The following is a 24,446-nucleotide window of genomic DNA, read 5'->3' on the forward strand; positions in this document are numbered from 1 at the left end:
AAGGAATGATGGACACGAGTAGAGAGGAGGAAGTAGGGGACATTATGAGCAAACGGGTAGTGGGGAGACAGTGACAACACTGAGCCTCCTTGGGAATGTAAGGTCCACGGCCCAGGGCAAAAAATGGATCTGTAGCAATGTGTCCTTCAGGGGACTTTTCATGGTACATGACATCAAACTCCAGCCCCCTGTGATTATCGCAAACTCAGCTGAACTATCTAGGGTGACTTCTCCCACTGAATCCCAGCCTCTGACACGAGGCTGGGTGCATGGTAGAAGCCTACTGAGTATTTGGTGGCATGTGCGTGGCCTCACATTTGTGACGTGGTCCCTGAGCTCACTCACCAGGTTTTCTCTAAACTTATCCTTTCATTACAAAAGCTCATTGGTGAGCATGACACCCAGACCCCTGTGCTCTGGCCCGTGGAGCACTTTACAGTGTGCTTTTACAGCAGTGGACTTCGATGCCAACAGTTTACCTTTTCCTAAACAATTGGTTTTTTTCTTTATAGACCCTGACTCATAGGCTGATCATGTTTCTCACTTTGCTCTGGTTGCTGGGAAGGTTAGAGACGTATTTATGGCTGTTTCAGGAAAGCACGCAAGATCTTTGGGCTTTAATTGCATTATTTTTGCCTGCATCCATTTTCTTGAATTCCTTTTTTATTCTTTGACCTGATCTATGGCTTAGTTATTTTTAATTTTATTATGTTATGTGTATTTCACAAGTCACTTTTAATCCTTTTTTGGAACAAGATAGGAAATTAATAAATTTTTTAAAAACAAACAGACGTTGGGTTCTTCGTGGGCTCTGTTTCAATGTCCAGCCCAGGACTGATGCCTCCCCAGCTCCTGACCTTCTTTGATCTGGCAAGTTGAGCCTAATTACCCAGATTTTTCCATAGGCCAGCGTGACTGCGATAGAGTGTAGGTTTCTCATTTGTGATCTCCATCATTTCCATGACAATGTGCAGCATTATCGTAGGAACATAATTATGATTCCAGTCCAAGAAGAAGCAAAGAAAAAATGACACAAAGCTGTGGAATAGCGCAAAACTACAGAGAGATAAAGGAAAGGTCATTCTCTGTTCTCCGATAATAATATGGAGTCTCCTTGCGAACGTCGTGCCCGTGGCCCTGGGCGAAAAATGGATCTGCAGCAAGAAAAAGCCGTGCCCAGAGTTATTGCTCAAATTATGGTTCTCTTTGCATTTTGAATTTCCTCTTTAGAATTCATTCCGGTCTGCAAGTTTCTCTCCTAAAAATTCATGTTGCTCCTTCAAGGAGTTCTGATGGAATATTGAAGGAGATGCCCTTTGACATTTTAGCTGTGAATTGGGGGTGCAGAATTCACTGGTTATTAATGTAATGTTCCAATAGTCTGTCGACTATTAGAATACAAATTGAGCATCTGTAGGAGGCATATTATAGCTGATTCCTGTGGTTTCTTTTTGAGCATCTAAACCCCTCTCTCCAGTGGCAAATACTTGAGAGCATGATCAGATGACTCTTTCAGTTCCAAGTGATAGAAACACGATGTTAAGTAGCTTAAGTCAAAAAGCACAGTCATTGCCCATGTGAATGTAAAGTCTGTAAATGTAATGTAAATGTAAATGCCCAGACTAGAGCCAACGCCTCCAACAGGGCCTCTCTCTGTAGTTAAGTCTCTGTCCTGCTCAATTCTCTATAGCTTCACTCTACAGATGGGTCTTATCCCCATTTGGGGCAGCAAGATCCCCGACAGCCTATTAGTCATAGCTTCTAGCCTACAGACCTAGAGGAAGACGTTTTTCTTTCACATCCACACACTGGTCTCAGGAACCCTCGAGGGGTCCTGATGAACCCACATTGGAGGTGTGTACACTTCCAGGTCCGCCCAGGTCATTTATTTGCTCATATCGGTATCGAGGAGGAGGAGCAGGAATCATTGGGCAGCTCCAACACGAACACCACCAAGGGTGAGGAGGGAGAATCCAAGGTGAATCATAAGTGGGAAGTGGAGGGCCTTGTGAGACCAGGCTTTCTACAACCAAATGATGCCTCTCGTAAATGCTTCTTGTAAAAACCGCGTCATCATACAGGGCCAGTATCACCATGATACCAAAACTACGTCATGACAACGGTAGGTAAGAAATTGGGGCTAGTGTCACTTGGAACGTTACATGCAAAACCCTAAATGAAATATTGGCCACCTGAATCCAGTAAGAATATATATATACACAAATACATATGTGTTTCTCTACCAGGTAAGGTTTAGTCTAGAAATGTAAAGAGAGTGTAATGTTTAAAAAAAAAGCCAAAACCTCTGCACCCACTCTTGACGAAAACGTTTAGCAGTCTAAAAAGCAACTTCCTTAACTGGATAAATGATAATTATCAAATATCTACAACAAACAGTTTACTTACTGTGAAACATTTTATTAAAGTCCAGAACAAGATAAAAACATCTGCCACCACCTCTTACAATCAACATTTTACTCAAGGCCTTGGATAGTGAAATAAGACAAGAAAAAGAAATAAAAGGCATAAGGATTGGAGGAATATAACCATGGCCAGTTTTTTGCAGAAGATACAATCATCTTCATTTAATAAGTAAACCCAGAGCATCAGTGGAAAATGTATTAGAACTAATAACTGAGAATTCAGCCAAGTTTTTAGATTCAAGATAAACACACACTTTTACCCCAGCAACGATGAGTCAGTAAACCTATTTTTAAAAGATTATGTTCACAGCAGCAATAAAAACTATTAAAAATATCAGAATAAAAAAATATATATGCCAGACCTCTAAGGAACAAATTATAAAACATTACTGACAAACATAAAAGCAGACCAGGATAAATAGATATTTCGTGTTCATGGAAAGGTTGGAAATGTTCAATATTGTGAAAATGCTAATTCTCTTTAATTTGTAAATTCAGTATAATTCCAACAGAAGTCAAAGCAGAGTTTTCGAGAAACTAGAATTGTTTATTCTAAAATGTGCATGGAAGAGAAAAGGTCAGACAACACAAGTGGCTAGGACCATGTTGAAAGACAAGATTGAAGAGTGGCGTTTACTGCACGGGCTGTCGAGGCCGTTGGTTAGCTGCTCCAGTGTGTTAAGAACTTCCTTGTTTGATTTTCTCTCTGTGCTCACGTTGACACAGACATGTTAACCAGATGGGTCAACCTGGAACAGCTGTGTCTGCGAAAGGCCCATGTCCCCAGCGTGGGAGCCTACCTTGGGGACTCCGGGCAAGTTTTATTTTTTAACTTCTTTGTTGACATCCAACTACTCCTGCAATGCATCAAGTGGAGCAGAGGTCACATGCCAGACTGAGCTTGGGCTTACCCTGAAACAGACATAAAGTCCAGCTGGTGGCCTCCAGGTGGCTCTGGACCACTCAGCAAGCTGTGGACCACCTCATTTCTGCCTCAGAGGTAGCCGTTCCACTGGACCTGAAGTGAAGCTGAAACAGGAGGGAAGAAGCCATTCCAGGTCACCACCCTTGGATCATCAGTGGCTAAGATGCTGGAAATGGAGGAATGGGAGGCACTGTCCCCAAGACCTCACTTCCCCAAGTCCTGCAGTTCCAGCGCTCCAGGGTCATGCTGTCCTTCTGTCTGAGTCACAGTCGCTGTGCGTTCTGGACCTAATGCACCCTGGTCTGCGGAGACTCTCTCGACTCCTGCCACCCACCCCACCTGCTAGAGAGCTAGCTTCCTTCCTCCACGTGCCCCCACTGCATCCCACAGAGACTCCTAGAGCCCCTGTGCCCCTGCGTGGCCTGTGACTGTTGACTTAGCTCTGCTCTCCCAGGGGACTGTGCTCTCCATCAGAGTGAGGATGTTTTCTTTGTCCCAGTTCCCCCAGCACACAGCCCAATGCCTGTTGCAGGGAACGTGCTCTGTAAGCATCTGGTAAGTTAATGGTTTAAGGGCGTGATAAATCTCCCCCTCCTCGTTACCTTGATTCTGAGCACGTGTAACCAGCAGGTGAGATAGAGGAGGAGAACAGTGACATCTGGGAGGATCCCAATCTCTGTAATATGGGGCTGGCAGGACTGGATGGCATTCAAGGTTCCTTCCAGCCCTGGAATTCCCCATCCTGTGAGCACATGGCTCTGTCACCTCTCCTGTGACCGAATCTGGCATCAAGTTCCCGCCCTGGGGCTGCCCACTCAGGTTACAGAAACAGTATGAGTGTGTTACAGCAGCATCCCACAGTGTGTAGTGGTAAGAGTGCTGGGGAAAGTTGGGGATCTGGGTCCTCGTCCACACCCTGCCATTGGCTCACTGAGTCCCCTCTTTCCTCAGAGCCTCAGTTTCCTCTTCCCCTTCGAATGAGAGGAACAGCCTGGCTGACCCAGGTCTAATATTTGAGGATCTGAGACACAGGTTGAAGCTTCCGAGATGACATTCTGTCGTTCCGTGATTGTATCTCATCGTTCCCTTATGTTCCCCGATTCTGTACGGAACGTGACAACATTTTGTGATGTTGTGATTCTACTTACAATTGTTTAACACCACTCTCAGATTCTATATCGTGGCTCTTCAGTCCTCAGGAAGCCTAAATGCATTTTTTTAAAAATAAATTCAGTACTGTGTCAGTTCTTTATTGCTGGGGGGAAAAAACACAAAAATCCCACAACTCCAAAACTTAGTGGCTCAAAACACAACCATTTTATTATCTGGTGTTGTGAGTTGACTGGGCTCAGCGGGGCAGTTCTTCTGCTCCGTGTGAGGTCCACTTGCTGCAGTGGAGTATCCGGATGCCCAAGGTGGCCCACTCCCAGGGCTGCAGTTGGCGCCGGCTGTCACTGGTTGCTCAGCTGCGGCTGTTGACCGGAGCACCTTGGTCTTCCTTCTCGTGGCCTCTCCGTGGAGCCTGGGCTCTGGCTGGGTTCCGAGAGGAAGTTTAAGTAGAAAGTGCCAGTTCCCTTAAGTCCTGGGCTTGGACTGGCCAGAGCATCAGTGCATTCAAGAGTTGCAGAAAGAAGCTCGTGTGGGGAGTGACAGGTGTGTGGGGAATGGAGGAATTGTGGGGGAGGGGACACATCTTTGGAGACTGGCTTCTGCAAGTCTGAAACAAATCTAATTAAAGCATCTACTAAAAATGAAGTAACATGTTGGAGGCTAGTGTTGGTTAAGATGCCATTTGTCTGCCAGAGCCTGGGGACTAGCACTCTGTCAACAGTGCGCTGTGACCTAGGCAACATCAGTGCCTCTCTGTGCCTCCGTTTGCTCTTCTGTGAAATGGGGGCATTGGTCTTGGGGTGTTGGAGTCGTCTCCGTGCCTAACCTCCTCTGTCCCCCTGTGCTCCCAGGTACTCCTTCCAGGACGAGGAGGACATGTTCATGGTGGTGGACCTGCTGCTGGGAGGGGACCTGCGCTACCACCTGCAGCAGAACGTGCATTTCACCGAGGGGGCTGTGAAGCTGTACATCTGCGAGCTGGCCCTGGCCCTGGAGTATCTGCAGAGGTACCACATCATCCACAGGTAAGCAGGCCACTAGAGGCACACCTGGGGACGGTGCGTGCTGGGGGTGGGTGTGTGATGGGAGCAGTGTGCTGCGTGGGGAGAGCGCGTTCTCACCAAGGTCCTTTAGAAGTGGCCGGGCACGGAGGAAATAAACAGCAGAACAAGCTTATATCGCTTTTCCATTCTCTACAGACAGCCTACTCCATGTACCCCGCTCTCTTGCTAAACCGCTGCATAGAGACAGGGCTGGTGGTTGCCCTTGGCTTCTCCATTCCAATGTGTCCTTGGGAGGCTGGACTCTTCTGTCACTCTTGTCTGGGGTTAGAAAGGTCACAGTGGCATCCATTGGGAGCGTGAGGGATTCTGCTCTCCTCCTTTCCGTACTCTGAAATCCACGCTGTGCACCATGGGGATTCCTTCCTCTTGGGAAGTTTCAGTGCTGGCTCTGGGCCTCGGATGCAGGCTCTGAGTTTCTGCTGCCTCCTCAGGGCCCTTGCTTCTCCCTGCCTGTGCACAGCACTGCCATGTCCAACCAGGTTAGTGGAGTGAGTTTGACTGCAGAGGCAGGGGCCCGGCAAGAAGCTTCGGAAAGCGATGGTGTCATTAATGAAGTCTTCTCACTGACCGCAGAGGAGGGTGCTGGCGTGAGCGGCTCCAGATTTGTTCTGCCATGGTCTCACACTGTGCCTGGCTGATCTTCTTCTAAGTTACACAGTTTTGGAAGACTTGGGAAAGCCAAGGAGTCGAACTTCTAGGTAGAGATGGTAGATTAAGCACACACACCCCCTTACATTCTCTCCTTTCTAAAACCTCCATAAAATGACAATAAGGAATGTTTGAAAAATGATAAATCCACAAGGATGTGGAAAACTAAAGAGAAGACTATAGCAAAACATCGGAGGGGATTGGAAAGAAGATGCAGACTTAGGTACCAAATGACTCAGGATACCAGAAATCGGATTTTAAGTTGTCGCTGGGAAGAACCAAGAACTGACAGGCCCTAAAGAACCCCCAAAGGCTCAGGGATTGACAGTAATCAGCATCTATGGGGGAGGGTAAAAAGAAGGCTAAAATAATAAAGTGGAGTGTTTGAAAGCCTTTTAAGAAGTATTGAGAACCCCAGATCCGCTTACCCATTCTGAGTAACTGGATGGCTGCCCCTTCCTCACCCAAGCAGAAGACGGAAAGTTTGTCCCCTAGGAGAGTTCTGGACGGAAGGACATCAAGCCTGCTTGTGCTGGGATACTGTACTGAAAAGAGCAAGTCTGACTAGACATATCCATACCAGCTGCTGAAATAACGCAGCCTCCCCCCTCCCAGCCGGCTCGGAGAGTGGTGTCTCCAGGCCCTCATCCTCCAGGGGAAATCTGAGTGGTTTTAATGTGCATGTGACTGAGCCAAGAGGAAAGAGATTGTGACGGCCGAGGCTCCCCCTGACCCCTTGGAGTGTAGTTCACGGTCAACAAGCCCCACTCCTTTGCTGTAAGGTCCCAACTGGGTTAGTGACAACCAAGGTTTACCAGACATCCAGGGAAATCTTCTAACATGAACACTGAGATGCAAACAATCAAATGGCAAAAGAAGAAAAACTTGAAATAAACAGAGACTTTGCAAGGAGAAGAAACTATCAAGAACTATGATCAGTATTTTCAGAGGGGTAAAAAGATTTTTGCAATTGTAAAATAAGAAATACCATATTTATTTAAAATCCAGAGAACAAACATCAGGGCTCTTATTTAAAAATGTGAAAGTAGAAATTAAAAACTCAAAAGATGTGTGGAAGGATGAAGTTGAGGATATCCCTTATATAGGAAAATAAAAACACAAATAGAAAATATGAGAGCAAACAAGAAAATCAGAGGACCAGTACAGTCATTTCAACATCAGAAAGAGAGAGAGGAGAGAGAAAACATAGGGGAAGAAATCATCAATGAAATAATTTTTAAAAATCTCCTGGACTTGAAATACATGAGTTTCCAGACTGAAGGGCCTGCCAAGGCTGCTGTGCAATCGCTAGAAACAGACGGACATCAAAACAGACCTCAGATCCGATAAGCATCCTCAGAAGAAGACGAGTTCACAAAGGCTGAGGAATCAGGAGAGGTTTGGATTTGTCAAACCCTGGAAGGCAGTGGAGACATGCCAATCAATCGGATGTGTGGGTGTATGTTTTTACAAGTTCAAGGTCTCAAAAAATGTGCCTCTCATACAGCTTTTCTCAAGTAGCTGTTGGAAAATGAGAGGGACTCCACTAAAGTGAAGGAATAAATCAAGAAGGAGGGAGAAACAGAATACAGAAGGCTGGAGCTCCAGCAGAGGAGAGGCGCACGGGAAACCTCCAGGAGATGGAGAATGGGGTTCAAGGATGTCATGTGCCGAGGGGTAGACCGTGACCGGCTCTGATTGGAGGGACAAGAAGACCCTGGGAGGACCTCTTCGGGAGGAGCGAGCTGACAGAATTCCTGGTGCATCTTGCTGCCTTGAGAGGAGATTTATTTAGTAGGTAAGAAATCTGAAGTTGAACAGATGAAAAGATCAGGGAAAATGCCTCAGTAAATAAAAGACAATTCTTAGCTCCAAGGAATGAAAGTGCTGTACAGGACGTGGTCTGTGTGCAGTAGTTTACTACGTGAAACCTCTCTGTATGGCATCCTTAATCATAACCACCTAAACCCTGAAAACGGATCTAACCAAAGATACAGTAATACTCCACTGGGGACACAGAGGATGGGAAGGATGAGCGTGTCTCCTGGGGGCTGGAGGGGAGGGAAGACTGCTCAATCCTCATCCTCCATAGTGGGAGCCCACAGAGAGCCTGAAACTGAAAAGTCAAGCAGGAGTCCCATACGTCTGTCATTTAGTGATAAGGAGCTACCTAGCAAAATTATAACCCGAAAGGGATGAACGGATGGAGAGGGAGAAATGGAGGGGGAAGTGGTAGGGATTGTTGCCGTCTCGTAACACAACTGGCAGAACTATTTCTTTTGTTTGTGAGGAAGATTAGCCCTGAGCTAACATCCACCACCAATCCTCCTCTTTTTGCTGAGGAAGACTGGCCCTGAGCTAACATCCGTGCCCATCTTCCTCTATTTATACGTGGGATGCCTGCCACAGCATGGCTTGCCAAGTGCTGCGTAGGTCTGTGCCCAGGATCCAAACCAGTGAACCCCGGGCTGCCAAAGCGAAGCATGTGAAGTTAACCACTACACTGCTGGGGCTGGCCCCCAGAGCTATTTCTTTCAATTATTTGCATGTATAATTTTGATACAAATAATAACATACACAACAAAATGAAAAAGAAGAAGAAGAGGAACAGGAGGAGAAGGAGGAAGAGGAAGGAGGGTAGTAGCCAGAGTAGCACTAGTAATAGTAGCAGCAGTGGCAAAAGCAGTAATAGTAGCAGCAATAGTCGAAGTAACAGTAGTAGCAGTAGTAATAGTAGAAGTAGCAGCAGCAGCAGTAGTAATAGCAGTAGTAGTGGTAATAGTAGCAGCAGTAGTAATAGCACCAATAGAATTAGCAGCAGTAGCAGTGGTAGTAATAGCAGCAGCAGCAATAATAGTAGTAGTAGTGGTAATAGTAGCAGCAGTAGTAATTGCAGCACCAATAGTAGTAGCAGCAGCAGTAGTGGTAGCAGCAGCAGCAGCAGTAGTAATAATAGTAGTAGTGGTAATAGTAGCAGCAGTAGTAATAATGGTAGTAGTGGTAATAGTAGCAGCAGCAGTAATTGCAGCACCAATAGTAGTAGCAGTAGGAGTAGTGGTAGTAATAGCAGCAGCAGTAATAATAGCAGTAGTAGTGGTAATAGTAGCAGCAGTAGTAATAGCAACACCAATAGTAGGAGTAGCAGTAGGAGTAGTGGTAATAGTAGCAGCAGCAGTAATAATAGCAGTAGTAGTGGTATAGTAGCAGCAGTAGTAATAGCACCAATAGTAGTAGCAGCAGTAGTAGTGGTATAGTAGCAGCAGCAGTAGTAATAATGGCAGTAGTGGTAATAGTAGCAGCAGTAGTAATTGCAGCAGCCCTAGTAGCAGCAGTAGACATAGCAGTAGTGTTCGTAACAGCAGTGGTAGGAGCTGTAGCAGTAGTAGCAGTGGCCCAGTAGCACAGGGATTGCTCCATGTGATGCACGGAGGATTTACTGAGGGCCCGCTGTTCACTCTCTCGGTCACTCACTAGCTTTTGTACACAGGCCTCCTGGCTCTGGGCTCTGGGTCCGTGGCACGGTGCTGCATTTGTTAAGGAAGGTCACCCCAGGCCAGTGTAGCCTCTAGCAGGCTGGCTGGGATTCTTTGAAGGTGTGGAAGGGAGTGCACTCCTTACCGGGCTGTTATTCTACTGTCATTCATGAACAATCACAGCCATTCCCACACGCTGTGCCACAGACCATCTGTCTGCCTCGTTCCCCCAGACCCTGAGTCATGTGGACATTGGTGAGATGGATGCCAACTTCCCAGAGCGCAGCCAGGGATGGACCAGGCAGAAAATTGAACTGTCACCTAAGAGCATGTCAGCCACAACTATTTCATTATATTTCAGCAAATGTTTTTAAGTCGCTCTGTGTGGCGTCATCTGCCCTCGGATTCCAGGCCTAACTTGGAGAAAAGGAGCTATCCAACAATTTAGGGAAATTTTCTAAAGTCCACTAGGTAAATGGAATTACCTTACCATTTCTAAAGTGATAGGCTTGGCAGAGATGTGAGTCAGTCTTTTTTCCTCCCATATGGTTCAATAAATCCCTTTCTCAGTGTGTGTGTGTGTACAGACTTGAAATTATGCGTGTCTACACAGTGTGCATAGGGATATAGGATAATGCTGTGCAGTGTTTGCATTAACTCAACAGCTGAATTTATAAATCTCCCACCGCATATGTGCCAGACACTTTGATGCCGTATTTTATACAGACAGAGGGATGTTGTAACCACACTTGAAAGTGGTGGAATCATTCCACGAATGCAAGCCTGGGTTGGGTTGCCAAGGATTTTTATCTTCCGTCTTGGTGGATTTGGGCAAGTTACTTAACTCCAACTACTTAACTTCTGGACCTCCGTTTCCTAATCTGTAAAATGGGCCTGATGACACCTCACTCACTGGGCTTTTATGCAAATTCCATGAGAAAAGGTTCATAAAGGATTTAACGGTGCCTGGCCCCTTTTAGGTACCTCATTCCTCTTTCCTTCCTCTGGGAGAACTGTCTTTGAAACCAGGTGTTTAATCTTTGTTATATACGCAGTGGTGACAAATCTCCATCCTTTGAGATCTGTAGAGAATAAAAGGTATTTTAGAGTATAACCCAGGGAGTTTGAAAGTGCCCAAGCAGGGAAATATCACTGTGGGTTCAAAATAAATCATTGTTTTAAAACAATTAGAAGATTTACTTTTTAGAGCATTCGAGTCGGCCCTTCCTTCTTTCAACAACCCCCTGGGCCAAGCCGTGTGCCAGCCCCTGAGAAGAAAATGATGCTAGGGCACTGTGCCTGCACCTGAGCAGCCTTCCCCAGCGGAAGAGGCAGCTGTTCGAGGGGCCAAATTATTGCAGTCCTAACGAGGACCCATGACAGGGCACCATACAGCAGCCTGCGGGAGCTCCGAGGAGGGCATCCAGCCCAGACTGAGCCGGGGGGCATGGGGCAGGAGGCACAGAGGCGGCCAGGAAGGCTTCCTCTGGGACACATATCTGTGATTTGTAGGGCAAGTAGGAATTAGCCCAGGGCAGAGGAATGCAGGAGACACTAGGCAGAATGGCTGGACTTGAGAGGCCTGGGCGGGTGTAGCCTGCACTGGCCAGGCTGGCAGGGAGCACGTGCTGAGGGCCGTGCTGGTGTCATTCCCACCTGTTGATGGGTTGGAGCTTGGGAGTGACGTGGTGGTCCAATTTGTAATGGAGAATGACCCTTCTGAAGGTCCTGAAGGCTCCTCCCAAGAGGGTGCTTCAGCCAGGGCGGGGTTACTGGACTCGGCATCAGAAGGGGCGAGTCATGCAAAATCGAATGAATGGCAGCAATGACAATGAATCAAGCTGATTAAACTCTTATGTGTCAGCACTACTTTAAACTATGTATCTACATACGTCCATACACATGTGTATGTGTTTACATGTGTGTACAGATATAAGCACATGTGTATATACATAGACAAACACACACAAATATCATCTGGCAGCACTAAAATGAGCTAGGTACTATAGCTAGCTCCATTTTGCAAAGAAATTGGGTGATTTTCCCCCTGGCACACAGCTGGCAGGTCGTGGAACCAGACTTCAAACCAATACCCTCTGACCCCAGATCCTGGGCTGATGGCCAGCCAGCTGTACTGGTGCCTACTGTTCGCGTTACACTGAACTGTCGACAGAGTGTTTGTGTGAGTGGGTGTGCCTGCCACATAAACATAAAAATAAGCACATCTGGATCTCCTCGACTCCTCACAGCCGACCCCCAGGAAGGCTCTGTCCCGGCAGTGTGCGTGGAGCAACTGAGGCTTCTGGTGGTGAAGCCCCTGGCCCGAGGTCACCCTACTAGTAAGCAGTGGAATTGGGGCTCTAAGTTGGAGGGTGATTTGTAGTCGAAGGCTCTCTCTGCCACACCTTGCTGCCTCCCCAGACACAAAAGAAAAGCGAAGGTTATTTCCTGGCCAAACTAGCGTCCTGTGCAGCTAACCCACAGACAGAGCCAGAACGGGGACAAGAACCCCGTCTTCAGAGGGCGTCCCTGACCACCTTTTATCTAAGCTGGGTTCCCACTCCGTTCCCCACCCTGTTCTCTCCCAGAGCCCTTTGTCTACTTCCTTCCTGGCACGTCATCCCAGTTGGTGGTGACTGAGTCATGGATTATTGTTTCTAGGGAGCCAGGGAATAAAGCTGCCTGTCTGTATAGTTTCTGAGGGCAGGCATCTTTTCTACCTGGCTCATCTTGGTACCTTCAACACCTGACTCCCTGCCTGGCACAGAGTCAGTGCTCCATAACTATTGACTAAATCGGTGAAGAAGTCATGAACAAAGGAAGGAAAGACAGGCTTTCTTGAAATGACTTGAAAATACAGGTTCACATTCAGTAAGTCAATATCCGTATCCTTGTACTGCTTTCTCTAGCTTTTCTGCCCAAATATCCCTTGATATCGGAGGAGCCAGCCTCTTAAAAGTTTCTGCTGGGGCTCAGCGTAGCCTGCCACAGCGTGATATTGACTTGAAATCTCATGTTGGATGTTAAAAATCTCCCCAAGTTTTGCATTCCCCTCCATTATGTAGTCATGATTCTTCAGATACATAAAGTAATGCTTTAAACTACCTTTCATCAAAAAATAAATGAAATGAACAATACAGGCTTCTCGGAGTCTCCTTGGTCAGTGGTGGATGCTGTTGCATTGCGTCTGTCAATTTGGGGAAAATGAGTTGATTTGAAGAGAGCTCATGGCTCCGGTGAGGTTCAGGGCACCAATAATTCTCTCTTTTCCCTTACTTTTGTGAATCCAATCCAGTCACAGAAATATGAGCCTGAAGACGGCAACCATTTGTCCACGGTTTGGAACAGAGCAGTGATCTAAATGCTAATCAAGGTGGGTTTGGGGCAACATGTTCAAACTTCTTTTCGAGAACATTTTCACCGGTGGGGTTACTTCTATCAAACTGTGATCTAAAAAGTGCCTGAAACGCCGAGAGCAGTGTCTTTTCCTCCCTTGGGAAAATCTCTCTGAAGTTCGATGACCTACAGTGCGCTTTAATTTGCTTCCAGCCCTAAATTTGTGTCACATGTAGATTAACTCACAGTCTCAAAGGTTTTTGGTCTCAATGATCCCTCGATTCATCAGACGCACAATCTTCCTGCCCAAGGCAGGGATCTTATCAGGTCTATGTCAAGAAACATCCACAGCTGTGCCTCGGAGGTGTCGAATAAAAGTATTCAAACAGAGAAAGTATCTGTTTAATGAGCCCAATTTTTGTGGATCCCTCTTTTTTATTAAAGCTAATTATAAATTTTATTTGCGGTTTTTTGTTGGTTTTTTTTTTTTGTAACTTTGTCAGAAGTCTTTTTTTTTTTTTTATTTTTGGGAACAATAGTACTTTATACACAAGCATCTTTCTTTAGTTAAACTAGCATTACATAGGCAGCAGAGAAAGCTTTCAAAGTCACTTCCCATTTCTCTACAAATTGTGTAAAAGATAAGTATACAAATGCTAATCTTTATAAAGTTTATCATTTTTTGTCACAGTATTGAATACACTGAGAAAATAAAGAAGTTAACCTTTTTTTTTTTTCTTTTTTTTGCTATGGCGTATAGGGTTAAGGCCATATCTTATTTTTGTGAATTGAAAATATATGTACATGTTACAAAGTTCAAAAGATGAGAAGGAACGTGAGAAGTAAGTGTCAGTGCTCCCATTATTTAGCATTTTCACTGGTTTAGAGCACACGCGTCAAACTTCCTCTTTAAATTCACCATTTATGTTCCCTGCAGACAATTTAATTTAAAAATGTTAACTTGTAAGAAGGTAAACGAAGCACGTGCGGAGCGCGCACGCACACGTGCACGAGATCCTTGACATCGTGGAGGGTTGGGTGGGAATGAGGCACGAAGCGGAGCGCAAACGGGGACAGGACGTGGCGCTGCTGCGTCCGCGTTTGTACGGCTGGAATGTAAACGCGGTGCGCGGGCCCCGTGTTTGGAGCGGGTAATTGGAAGTTACAGGACAAAACCAGCTTGCCTGGAAGATGCTGCGCCGGTGGTGGTGGCCGGCGTTCCCGAGCTCTCTGCCTGTGCCGGCCTCTGTTTCACGTGCTCTGCAGGCTGGCCTCACCTCGTCCCAGCAGCTGAGGTGGGCCCTATTCTCAGCCCCATTTTACAGGTGACACCACTGTGTCTCGTGGACAGAAAATAACTTGCCCCGGAGCAGACAGTAAGTCACCGCCCCAAGTCACCAAGCTCTTACCGTCTCTATACCGATAGTTCGTGGGCATCCAGTTCTCCAGTCATTTTTGCACAGCGAATCTGTCCGTTAGCCACGCTTTCCTGAAGAAAAGTCATTGACTAACTCATGGAAAAGTGACATGCTTTTGCTTTTGCTTGTGCACGCAAATAAAACTGTATTTTAAGTGGCAATATTCGACCTCCCCGCCCTCCCTGCCTCCCTTGTCATTCCCAGACCAGCTGCATGTTATCCTGTGGGGGCAGCACCGGTCTCCAGTTGGGGTTTCCTGAACTGATGGGGATAGCACTTGTGTCCTTAGTTTGAAAGGCTTGTGTTTATGGTTTTTAATTTTTTTTTTTTTTTTTTTTTTGTAAAAAGACTCACTCCCTTACCCTTGTGCCTCCTGAATTCTGGAAAGATGAAACTGTCTTACCTCCTGATAATTCAGCAAAATTGCCTGTGCGTCCTTCCCAGGAAACTGCTTGCGGAGTGAGGCTGGGGTGGTGGTTTTCACTGGCCAATACCAGTTAACTGGGAAGTCAAGTGCGTCTAAGCTGTGGGGATAGGGACTGTGCTATGCGGATAAATAGGGCCGGTCTGCTAATCCCATGTCCTCTCTGGCCAAGGCTTCTCACTCATATAATGGCAGTGTAAGTGGAAGAAGGGAAGAGTCCAGATTTTCCTAACCAGTGCCTTTAGTGGCTTTAGTTGGGTCTTGGGCAGCCACCTGCCCTCTCGGGCTCCCTATTTGGGTCCCATGTGATGAGCAGTGGAATTTGTAAACAAACAAATCAAACCTCTGACCTCAGCCCCCTAAGCTATGAGACACAGGGAATGAGATTGTGAAGAGGAGAAATGCAGACTCTGTACTTGACGGGAGGGGGAGGAGTCAAGGGCACCCCCTGTGCGTGGGCAGGCTCCTGGCCCACCCCTCACTGCTGTGAGGGGAAGTGCTGAGGGTTCTCACGTGGTCCAGCTGCTGAAGGCCTTGGGTGGGTCCATTACCTCTCTGACTGAGCTTACTTCTCTATTAACAAGAGGAGTGGTCTCCTCCCGCAGCTGGGGCCTCGGCTACCACAGAAGTGTCCACCAAGTGCAGCTCATTTGTCTCAGGGTGCAGAGAGCAGGAAAGCACAGTGGATTCAGCCAGGTCAGAGCCTGACTTGCATGCTGTGAGCTCAGGCTTGTCATTACATAATCGCTCTGAGGCTCTGGTTTATTTTCTGTAAACAAAAATATGGAAAAATGCCCCCACCAAAGATGTCCACATCCTACTGGCCAGACCCTGTGAATAGATCTTGTTACATGGCAAAGGGGAATTAAAGATGCAGATGGGTGAAGGATGCTCATCTGCTGCCCTCAAGATGGGGAGGATCATCCTGGATTGTGCAGGTGGCCCAGTGTAGTCAGAAGGCTCTTTACAAGTGGAAGGGCAGGCTCGAGGTCGGAGGGACACAATGTGAGAAGGACTCAACCCTCAACCCACCATTTCTGAGCTTGATGGTGGGGAAGGGGCCATGAGCCAAGAAATGCAGGTGGCTTCTAGAAGCTAGACAAAGGAAGGAAACACATTCTTCCCACGAGCCTCCAGAAGGAGCAGCCCTGCCGACAGCCAGACTTTCCTTTGGACTCCTGCCCTCCAGAACCGTAAGATAATACATTTTGTCATTTTAAGCCACTGAGTTTGTGGTGATTTGTTACAGCAGCCACAGGAAGCTAAGACTCTACTTCACAGGGGTGTTGAAAGAAGAAACTGAAATAATGTTTGTTACATATTTAAACTTAGTACCTAGTAAGTGGTCAATAAATGTGAGCTTCTGTGACAAAGATTACATCACCATCCATCATCATTATTATTATTATATTTGAAGGCCTTATGTATAAGCCTGACTCATGCCCATCTCTCCAGACTCATCTCTTGTGTCCTCTTCCTCTGGCTCCGCCCACAGACCGCTGTAGTCCACTTGCCCCAGAATCCTTGCTTTTCTCCCAAGTTCATGCTGTCTTCCACCTCTTTTCTTCCTTTGCACGACCATCTCTCTTTACGAAATGCTTTCAGGGGCCAGCCCTGTGGCTGAGTGGTTAAGTTCGTGTGCTCCGCTTCGGCAGCCCAGGGCTTCGCCGATTCGGATCCTGGGCGCACACATGGCACCGCTCGTCGGGCCATGCTGGGGCAGCATCCCACATGCCACAACTAGAAGGACCCACAACTAAAAATACACAACTATGTACCGGGGGACTTTGGGGATAAAAAGAAAAAATAAAATCTTAAAAAAAAAAAGAAATGCTTTCTCTTTCCCTATCCACCTGGTTAACCTTTTCCCATCGGTCAGAACTCTCAGTGGGATTCTGGAGGGTGTAGGGCAGAGTTCCTGAGCTTCAACACCATTGACATTTTGGACCAGATAACTCTCTGTAATGGGGGCAGTCCTGTGCACTGTAGGAGGAGTAGCTGAGTCCCTGGCCTCTCCCCACTAGACGCCTGGAGCACTCCCTCTCTTGCTCTGCCAAGTTGTGACAACCAAAAATGTCTCCAGACATTGTCAGATGTGCCCTGGAGGGCAACATGGCCCTGGGTTGAGAATCATTGCCCTGGGGGATATCTGAAGCCTGCCCCAAACCACAGCTGTGCAAACTCAGCTTCCCCAGGGAATGCAACCCTAGAGAAACCGGAGTACCACTTTACTAGTCGCTGGCCTTGGGCCCCAAACCTCAATCCAGACATTGCTAGGAGCAGGGCCGGATGCCATGGAGCATCATCTCGCTGAACTAGTTAGGACTCAGCGCCTTCAAACTGGAGGCCAGGTGGCCGCATCTCATCCAGAGTGCCCAGAGATGCCACAGAGAGAGGCGGGCAGTAGGGATGGCTGGACCCGTGGAAGTGCTAAACAGACTCACACCCCGACTGAGCCGGGACGGGCCACCTCCCTGGGCAGGGCTGCGGTGTGGGAGAAGGTAGATCAGGGAGGAGAGGGTGAGCAGGGCCACAGGACAGCTTTGTCTCTGACTGCAGGGAAGGGAGAAGCAGACAGAGGAGCCATCCCTCTGCACTCACCTGTCCCCACCAGCGTGACGGGCCCACAGAAAAGATCCCCGATTCACACCCTGGAGTGGTCTGAGAAGTGAGGGAAGAGGCATGTAAGGGGTTAGTGTTGAGAGTTTTCTACATCATTGCATTCATTTCCTGTAGTTACTGCCACAAAGTGCCACCAATTTGGTGGCTTAAAATAACAGGAATGTATTCTCTCATATTCTGAGACCAGAAGTCTGAAGTCAGGGTGTCAGCAGAGCCACGTTCTCTCTGAGGGCTCCAGGGGAGGGTCCTTCCTTGTCCTCTGGTAGCTTCTCCTGGTGGCTCCTGGCGTTCCTTGGCTTGTAGCAGCGTAACTCCAACCTCTGCCTCCATCTTCACGTGGCCTTGTCATCCCTGCATCTCCATGGCTCGAATCTCCCTCTCCTTTCTCTGATAAGGATCCCAGTCACCGGCTTTAGGGCCTGCCTTAAAGCCAGGATGCTCTCATCTTGAGATGCTTAATTTAATTACATCTCCAAAGACCTGTTTCCAAATAAGGTCACGTTCACAGATACCGGAGTTAGGACTCAGACGTATGTTTGGGGGGCTCCAGTGCAACCCACTGCAGTCACGTGCCAGCTCCGGTGTGAGGACTCCCACCTGCTCCAAGGGTTGTTGGGTGCTTCCTCCTTTGGGCGTCCATGTGAGCTCTGTCCCACTTCAGTGAGCAATTCCCTCTGCTAATTGTGTCCAGGAGACCTCCCAAGCTGTGAGCTCCTCCAGAAGGTGCTTTCAGAATTACCGATTTCCTGGTTACCTGTTATAGGTCCTGGCACGTAGTAGGTGTTTATGAATGTTTGTGCCTTACGTGAATGATTGAGGCCCAAGGAACTGAAAGGATTCACCCAGTAGTGAGTTCTTTGTGTCCTGGCAGGCTCTGAAGTAAACCAAGTCTCAGGTTCACGCTCATTCAGTTAGTAAGCATTTAATTGGCAGAAATCCTGATACATAAATACGTGGTCCCTTTCTTCAAAACCCAGGTGCTTCCTAAGTATGCACTGAGCCCCTACTGCGCGCCTTACCCTTGGCTCACAGGTGGCCTAAGGAGACAGACGAGTTGTGACTGTCTCGGCTGTTGTGGGAAGTGCTTGGTCAGACCTTGTTCAAAGTGCTGCGGAACCCGGAGGATCCAGGATAAAATTGGGCTTCAACCATTAGCCAGGTTTGGGAGAGCTGATGGCAGCTAGGTTGGGCTTTGCTTATTGGGGGAAGGGGGTATTTCTTAAGAGAAAGCATTCTAGAAAGATATTCTCTGGGCAGTCTGAATGTATATCTGCTGGTGGCAGTAGAAATTGTTACAGTTCTTTTGGAAAGATACTTAGCAATAAGAATCAAGTACTTTTTAAATAATCATACACTTTGACCCACTGGTTTCCCTTCGTGGAATGTATTGTAAGGCTCCAGTCTGACCTGAATAAGAAGCTCTAAGTGTGAGGCTATTTATTTTAGCATTGCTTATGACAACCAATAATTGTGAAATAACCTAAAGGAAAGAAATCGGCTTGGTAAACTGTATACCTCCTTTTAAGAGACTTGAGACTATGAAACACTCATATTTGTAACACTTACTATGGAAACCCTGCAATATTAAATGGGGTTGTTTTTATGATCTTGGGAGAAAATTATAGCTTATAAAATTGCATGACTATGTAAAGAAATGCCTGCTTGTTAAACAAAAAGGACTCAGAAGAAGTTTCTCGACGCACTGGGGCTGAAGGGAGATTGTGTGTCATTTCCCTTCCCTTCTTTCTTCCATTTTGAAATTTTCTTTCATGAGCGTGTCATTCTTTTAATGAAGAAAATCAAAGCATAAGTAACTTTCTCCCTAAAGGGAAGATGTTCATCAAACATGGACTTTATTTTTTGTTAGTTTTTATTTTTTAGAATAGTAATGTTTTATTTCTGTATACATTAATAACCGTATGTATATTTGAATATACAATTCAGTATTTTTTATAGAAATTAGTGTATTTTTAATACTGATTAAAACTATCTCATATTTTCCCTATATGTATTTTTTCTAGAGTCTTGTTGAAAACTGCCCAATTAGGGGAGGACAGCATCTTAGAAAAGCAAATATATTTGATAAAAATTCACAGCTATAGAAATCACTTTAACATCACCCTGAATTTTGGCACTTGACACCTGCACTTGGCTCTATCCTGTCTCAAGTCTGTCAAACGTGAGCTTGAGATTGGACTGCCTGGGTTGGAATCCTGACAGCACCTTTTAAAGCAGCTGTGAGAGCTCAGCCAAGTTCATCTCCTCATGTCTCAGTCTTGTCATCTTTAAAATGGGCTTATGTGAGAATGGAACGAGATGGTCCAGGTAGGACACATAGGACAGTGCCTGCCTAGCATATACTAAGCCTTCAGTGAGATCCATACTAGAATAATAATTAATAAATATCGGGTAAAACTGATATGACCTATTTTTGTATCCTAAATATCCTCCCAACCCCCGTCTGTTGCCACTGTGCCAAAATAGACTGCCCATTCTCATTGAATTAAAGAGGGGACACTCCAGCACCCCTTCTTCATGACCCTGTGGGGCTGGGGTCAGAGCAAGGAGAAAGAAATTTTCAGACAGAAAAAAAATTGAAGACATGCAGAAGTGTCATTTAGGATGGAAATTTCAGTTCAATTTCCAAGTAACTTCGTTATTTCTAGGCACAGAGCTTACTTTCCCTCTTGTTATGGGCCAGCATTTTGAGAATTTATGTCTTTGTGATGATAGAAAAGTGAAGTCCAAGAGAATCCAATTTATTCCCTAAAGGGATTGTCCCATCTTCTGGGTATAAATTGCTCCTGCAATTTGGTGGAGAGTGTTTATGTTAGATAATAAATTTTAGAAGTAAGGACCTGAGTCTCAACGTCAAAGAAACTGGAATGAAATCCGGGAGCAGAATATGAAAGCAGAAAACAAATCTCTGAAAGGATCCAATAAATTAGAGGCTGTTTTACAGAGGACGTTCAAAAGCAAGCCGCCGAACGCGGTGTCAGGAAATCGGGTCAGCGTTTTTGGAAATGCCAGCAGGCGGTGAGACCATGAGGGCTTCGGCAGCTTTTTTCCCTCACTCTTCTCTGCAGCTCTGAATCTCTTCCCCAAGGAGAATCCTTCACTCATTCATCCAGTCGTTCAAGAGAAATAGTGGAGAAGGTTCAAAGCTTGGGCGTTCAGGACAGAGATATTAAGACAACAAACCTCTAGCTTCAAGAAGCCTCAATTGTGGGAGGGGGGCATTGGTCATTAGTAATCGTAGTCACCATATTTTGGCTCTAACTGTGATGTGCCAGGATATATGTATCTATACATATAGACATACAGGCACACACAGTTGCAAATACGTAGATCTATCTTACTACAATTCAGTGGGTCCCCACCCTTCTTACAGTGAGGAAAATAGAGGGCTAGGAAGGATATGCATCATGAGAGAGGTGGGGGCCCAATGCTCTGAGAGTTCCGAGAAGTCAGAGATCACACACACAGACTTCATGCCTGCCTGGGCTCGAGGAGGAGCTGGGCTTTGAAGTCTGAATAGCATTGTAACAGGTATAGATCGTGGAGAACATTTTTCCAGGAGGCAGAATTGACACAAGAGAGGGGTTGGCTTATTTCAAGTCTTCCTGTGCAGGACCTTGAGCACAAGGCTATTAAATGTGGGCTTTGTCTTGTGACAGTTGCCACAAGGATTGTTCAAATAATTACTTAAAGTCAGATGGGGGTTGAGATAAGGAAAGAAGAGAGGAAGATGGTGGAGATGTTGCATATTTACAAGTCAGTGATGCCTGCTGTGGCACTCTGCATTGTTTCCCTTGGGCTGGACCTGACAACCTGTGCAGTCTTCACAGGTATTCATTCATTCATTCATTCATTTGTTCATTCATTCGTTTGTCCATCCCTCCATGCATGCATACAGACACCCATCCGTGCATGCATTTGTGCATGCATCCACTCATGTGGATTACCAGGTACCTACATCCTGTCAGGCTAAGGATGCAGTGTTGTTCAACTAATCAAGTTTCTGCCTTCTTGGTACAGTATGTTCTAGTGGAGGGAGGCAGACAACAAACAAACAAATGCATACATAATATGTCAGAGGATGATAAGTGCTGTCAAATTCTATGGAAAAATAGGGAGGACCACAGGTGGGGGTCTGCCTTCTTCCTGCTCTACCGAGAGCAGTCAGAGAAAGACCTCTCTGATCCAGGACATGTGAGCAGAGAGCTGGAGGAAGTGAGGGGTGAGACGTGTCAATCTCAGGCAACCTTTCCGGGCAGAAGCACTGAGACCCTGAGATCGGAGTGTGCTGGACGTGTCTCAGGAACTGCGAGGAGACCAGCATGATTGGAGCACTGTGAGCAATAGGGGAGTGGTGGAGGGGAAGTGGCTGGGGGAAGAGGTGAGATGGAGAGAAATAGGGATTTATCAGCTTCAACTTTTACTCTGAGAGAGTGGAAAGCTATTGCTGGGTTTTGAGCAGAGGACTGTCGAGATTTGATGGATGCTTTCAATAGAGGTGCACGCTGGCTGCTTTTTACAGGATCGTTCTGGCTGCTGTGTGGAAGATGGGCCACAGCAGGAGGAGGGGAGCAGCCGCCCCTCCCTACAGAAGAAGCAAAGGCAGGGCTCTTGCTGGAGATCAGAGACACTCTGATCAAAGCCCGGATAACCTACCCTAACACCTCTTTTGGCCAAACCAACCACAGTTCAGTTACCCAGAAAGAGAGACTCAAAGAACACTTGTCCATTTGACAAATTCCGGTATGAGCCACCTGAACCAATGCTACATTCTAGGGTGACAGAATTGGGGCAGAATCTTGCCTGTCTTCAAAGAAGTCCATGCCCAGTGTGAGGAAGATCAGATATGCTCACAAATTACAGTATTACAAGGCAGAGAGTTCCGTGTGCTTCAAGAGAGGAAAACCCTGTGTCGGGCAATGTCACTGCGGCCTGCCTGGGTGCCAGGTGAGATCAGACAACTCTGTGCACTAGGGGGAGTGTGGCTCTGCTGTGAGGGGCTGGCTGTTCTGATAATTGGAGCTGTTGTGTGGGGGAGGGCATAACTCATGGCGTCATGAAATGTGCAGGCGCTCAGGTCTGTCGGGCAGCCATTAACTAGGTAGCTTTCTGGCTGACAGAGGATGCAGCTGGAAAGCTGCGCTCGAGTTGCTGGTGTTTTTATGAAAGTGTGGTAAAGTGCGCCTAACATAAAATTTACCATCTCAACCTTTTTAATTCTACAGTTCAGGAATGTACACAGTAACTAACTACCTTCCCACTGTTGTACGACCAATCTCCAGAACTTTCTCTTCTTCCTAAACAGAAACTCCGTACATACCCATGGAACAACAACTCCCCATTCCTCCCTCCCCCAGCCCCTGGCACCCACCACTCTCCTTTCTGTCTCCATGAATCTGATGACTCTAGGGACCTCATATAATTGGAATCATAGAATATTTGTCCTTTTATGATTGACTTATTTCACTTGTCATAATGCCCTCAAGATTCATCTATGTTGTAGCATGTGTCAGAATTTTCTTCTTTTTAAGGCTGAATAATATTCCATTGGAAGGATAGACCATGTTTTCTTTATCCATTCATAAGTTTATGGACATCTAGAGTGATTGCACCTTTTGGCTATTGTGAATAATGCTGCTATGAACAATTCTTTCCAGTATATAATTAGAAGTGTGATTGCTGGATCGTACGGTAATTCTGTTTTTAATTTTCTGAGAAACCACCTGGGCTAGAGTTTCATAACAAAGAGCTTCAACTGCTGGACTGAAAAATTCAAACTTTATTCTGTAGACCACGGGGAGATGAATAGTGTGCTCTAGGAAGATACGTGTAGCAGCCACACACTGTGGGCATTCTAAGAGAGGTTGAGGTCAGGGCAGCCAATTAGGAGATGGCTACAAATGTTAATGTCATGTGATACTTATGTAAAAGGAAACATTGAAATCAGTATTTCAGTTTGGAGAAGACTAACCGTTAGAATTAATCTCTAGTACTTGCACTAATTGAGATTGCTTCCTTTTCACCACCAAGGGGAGGCGCTTGCAAATTCTAAATGTTTTGATGCAGAAGCCAAATTTTTCTCTGCAATAGTAAACAATCTTTCTTTTCATATGAGACATTTCATCACCATCAACATATACAGAGCACTGTCTTGTTTTTTGAAAAAGCATTAAAAATTGTATATTGCAGGAGGAACTCTCCTTAGTGCTGAAAGTAAAATTTTTACATGTATTCCTTGACTTCAGGTGGGAATTGCAGACACGAAGGCACAAACAAATCATAGACAGCCAACTAAGCCCCAGGAATCGAATGAATAAAAATAAGCCCTTGTGCATTCATGACCTATTTGCAAATTGACAGGTGCTATCGTCTTGGGAACCACCTCCCAACTCTCCTCTCTCTTATTCCCCTGTCCATTGAAGTTCAAAATCCTCCTGTTCACCTCGCTGCCTCCATCCATCACTATCCCTCACGTGGACTAACTCCTTGGCCTTTGCTTATAGGCCAGGGTGCGGGCAGAAAACGGAAACAACCCTGAGTATTTCAAACAGAGGGGAACTGAGTGCAGAGAATCAGTGACACGGATGTATTTCTTCTGTACTGAGGAGCAAACGGGGGATGGGGCAGCATGGAGATGAGCAGCAGCAGGAAGCTGCTGCATACCCTGCAGCTGGAGGAGCACAGAGGGTGGGGAGTGGGGAGGATGCTGTCACGGAGCCCTGGAGCCAGGTCCCTGCAGTGGAGCTGGACCCTCAGGCCGCCTGCTCAGTGAGAACAGGAGCTGGGCAGTACCACAGAGGCAGGGACTGTGTGATAGAAGCTGGAACAATAACACGGAAGAGATGCAGCCCTGCCAGTGGCACTCCCCAAAAATACCCTGGCTTCTCCCCAACTCCCACTCTCCAGCCTTCCACCATAGGGCAAATCCACCTGGGCACCAAAGACAAGGATGCCTGGGAAATGGGACCCTGTGATATAGAAAAGA

General features: G+C 46.5%; 1 protein-coding gene across 1 annotated transcript in view; it reads left to right on the top strand.

The window, feature by feature from the left end:
* The window catches only part of STK32B (serine/threonine kinase 32B), a 337,485-nt gene that overhangs the window by 214,533 nt on the left and 98,506 nt on the right, over positions 1-24,446 (top strand). Inside the window, exon 4 of the mRNA XM_070613278.1 lies at positions 5,310-5,483. Within this exon, the coding sequence (XP_070469379.1) occupies positions 5,310-5,483 (174 nt within the window). The remainder of the gene's footprint in view (positions 1-5,309; positions 5,484-24,446) is intronic.

The sequence above is a fragment of the Equus przewalskii genome, chromosome 3 (assembly GCF_037783145.1).
Source record: "Equus przewalskii isolate Varuska chromosome 3, EquPr2, whole genome shotgun sequence".
NCBI classification, from domain to species: Eukaryota; Metazoa; Chordata; class Mammalia; order Perissodactyla; family Equidae; genus Equus; species Equus przewalskii.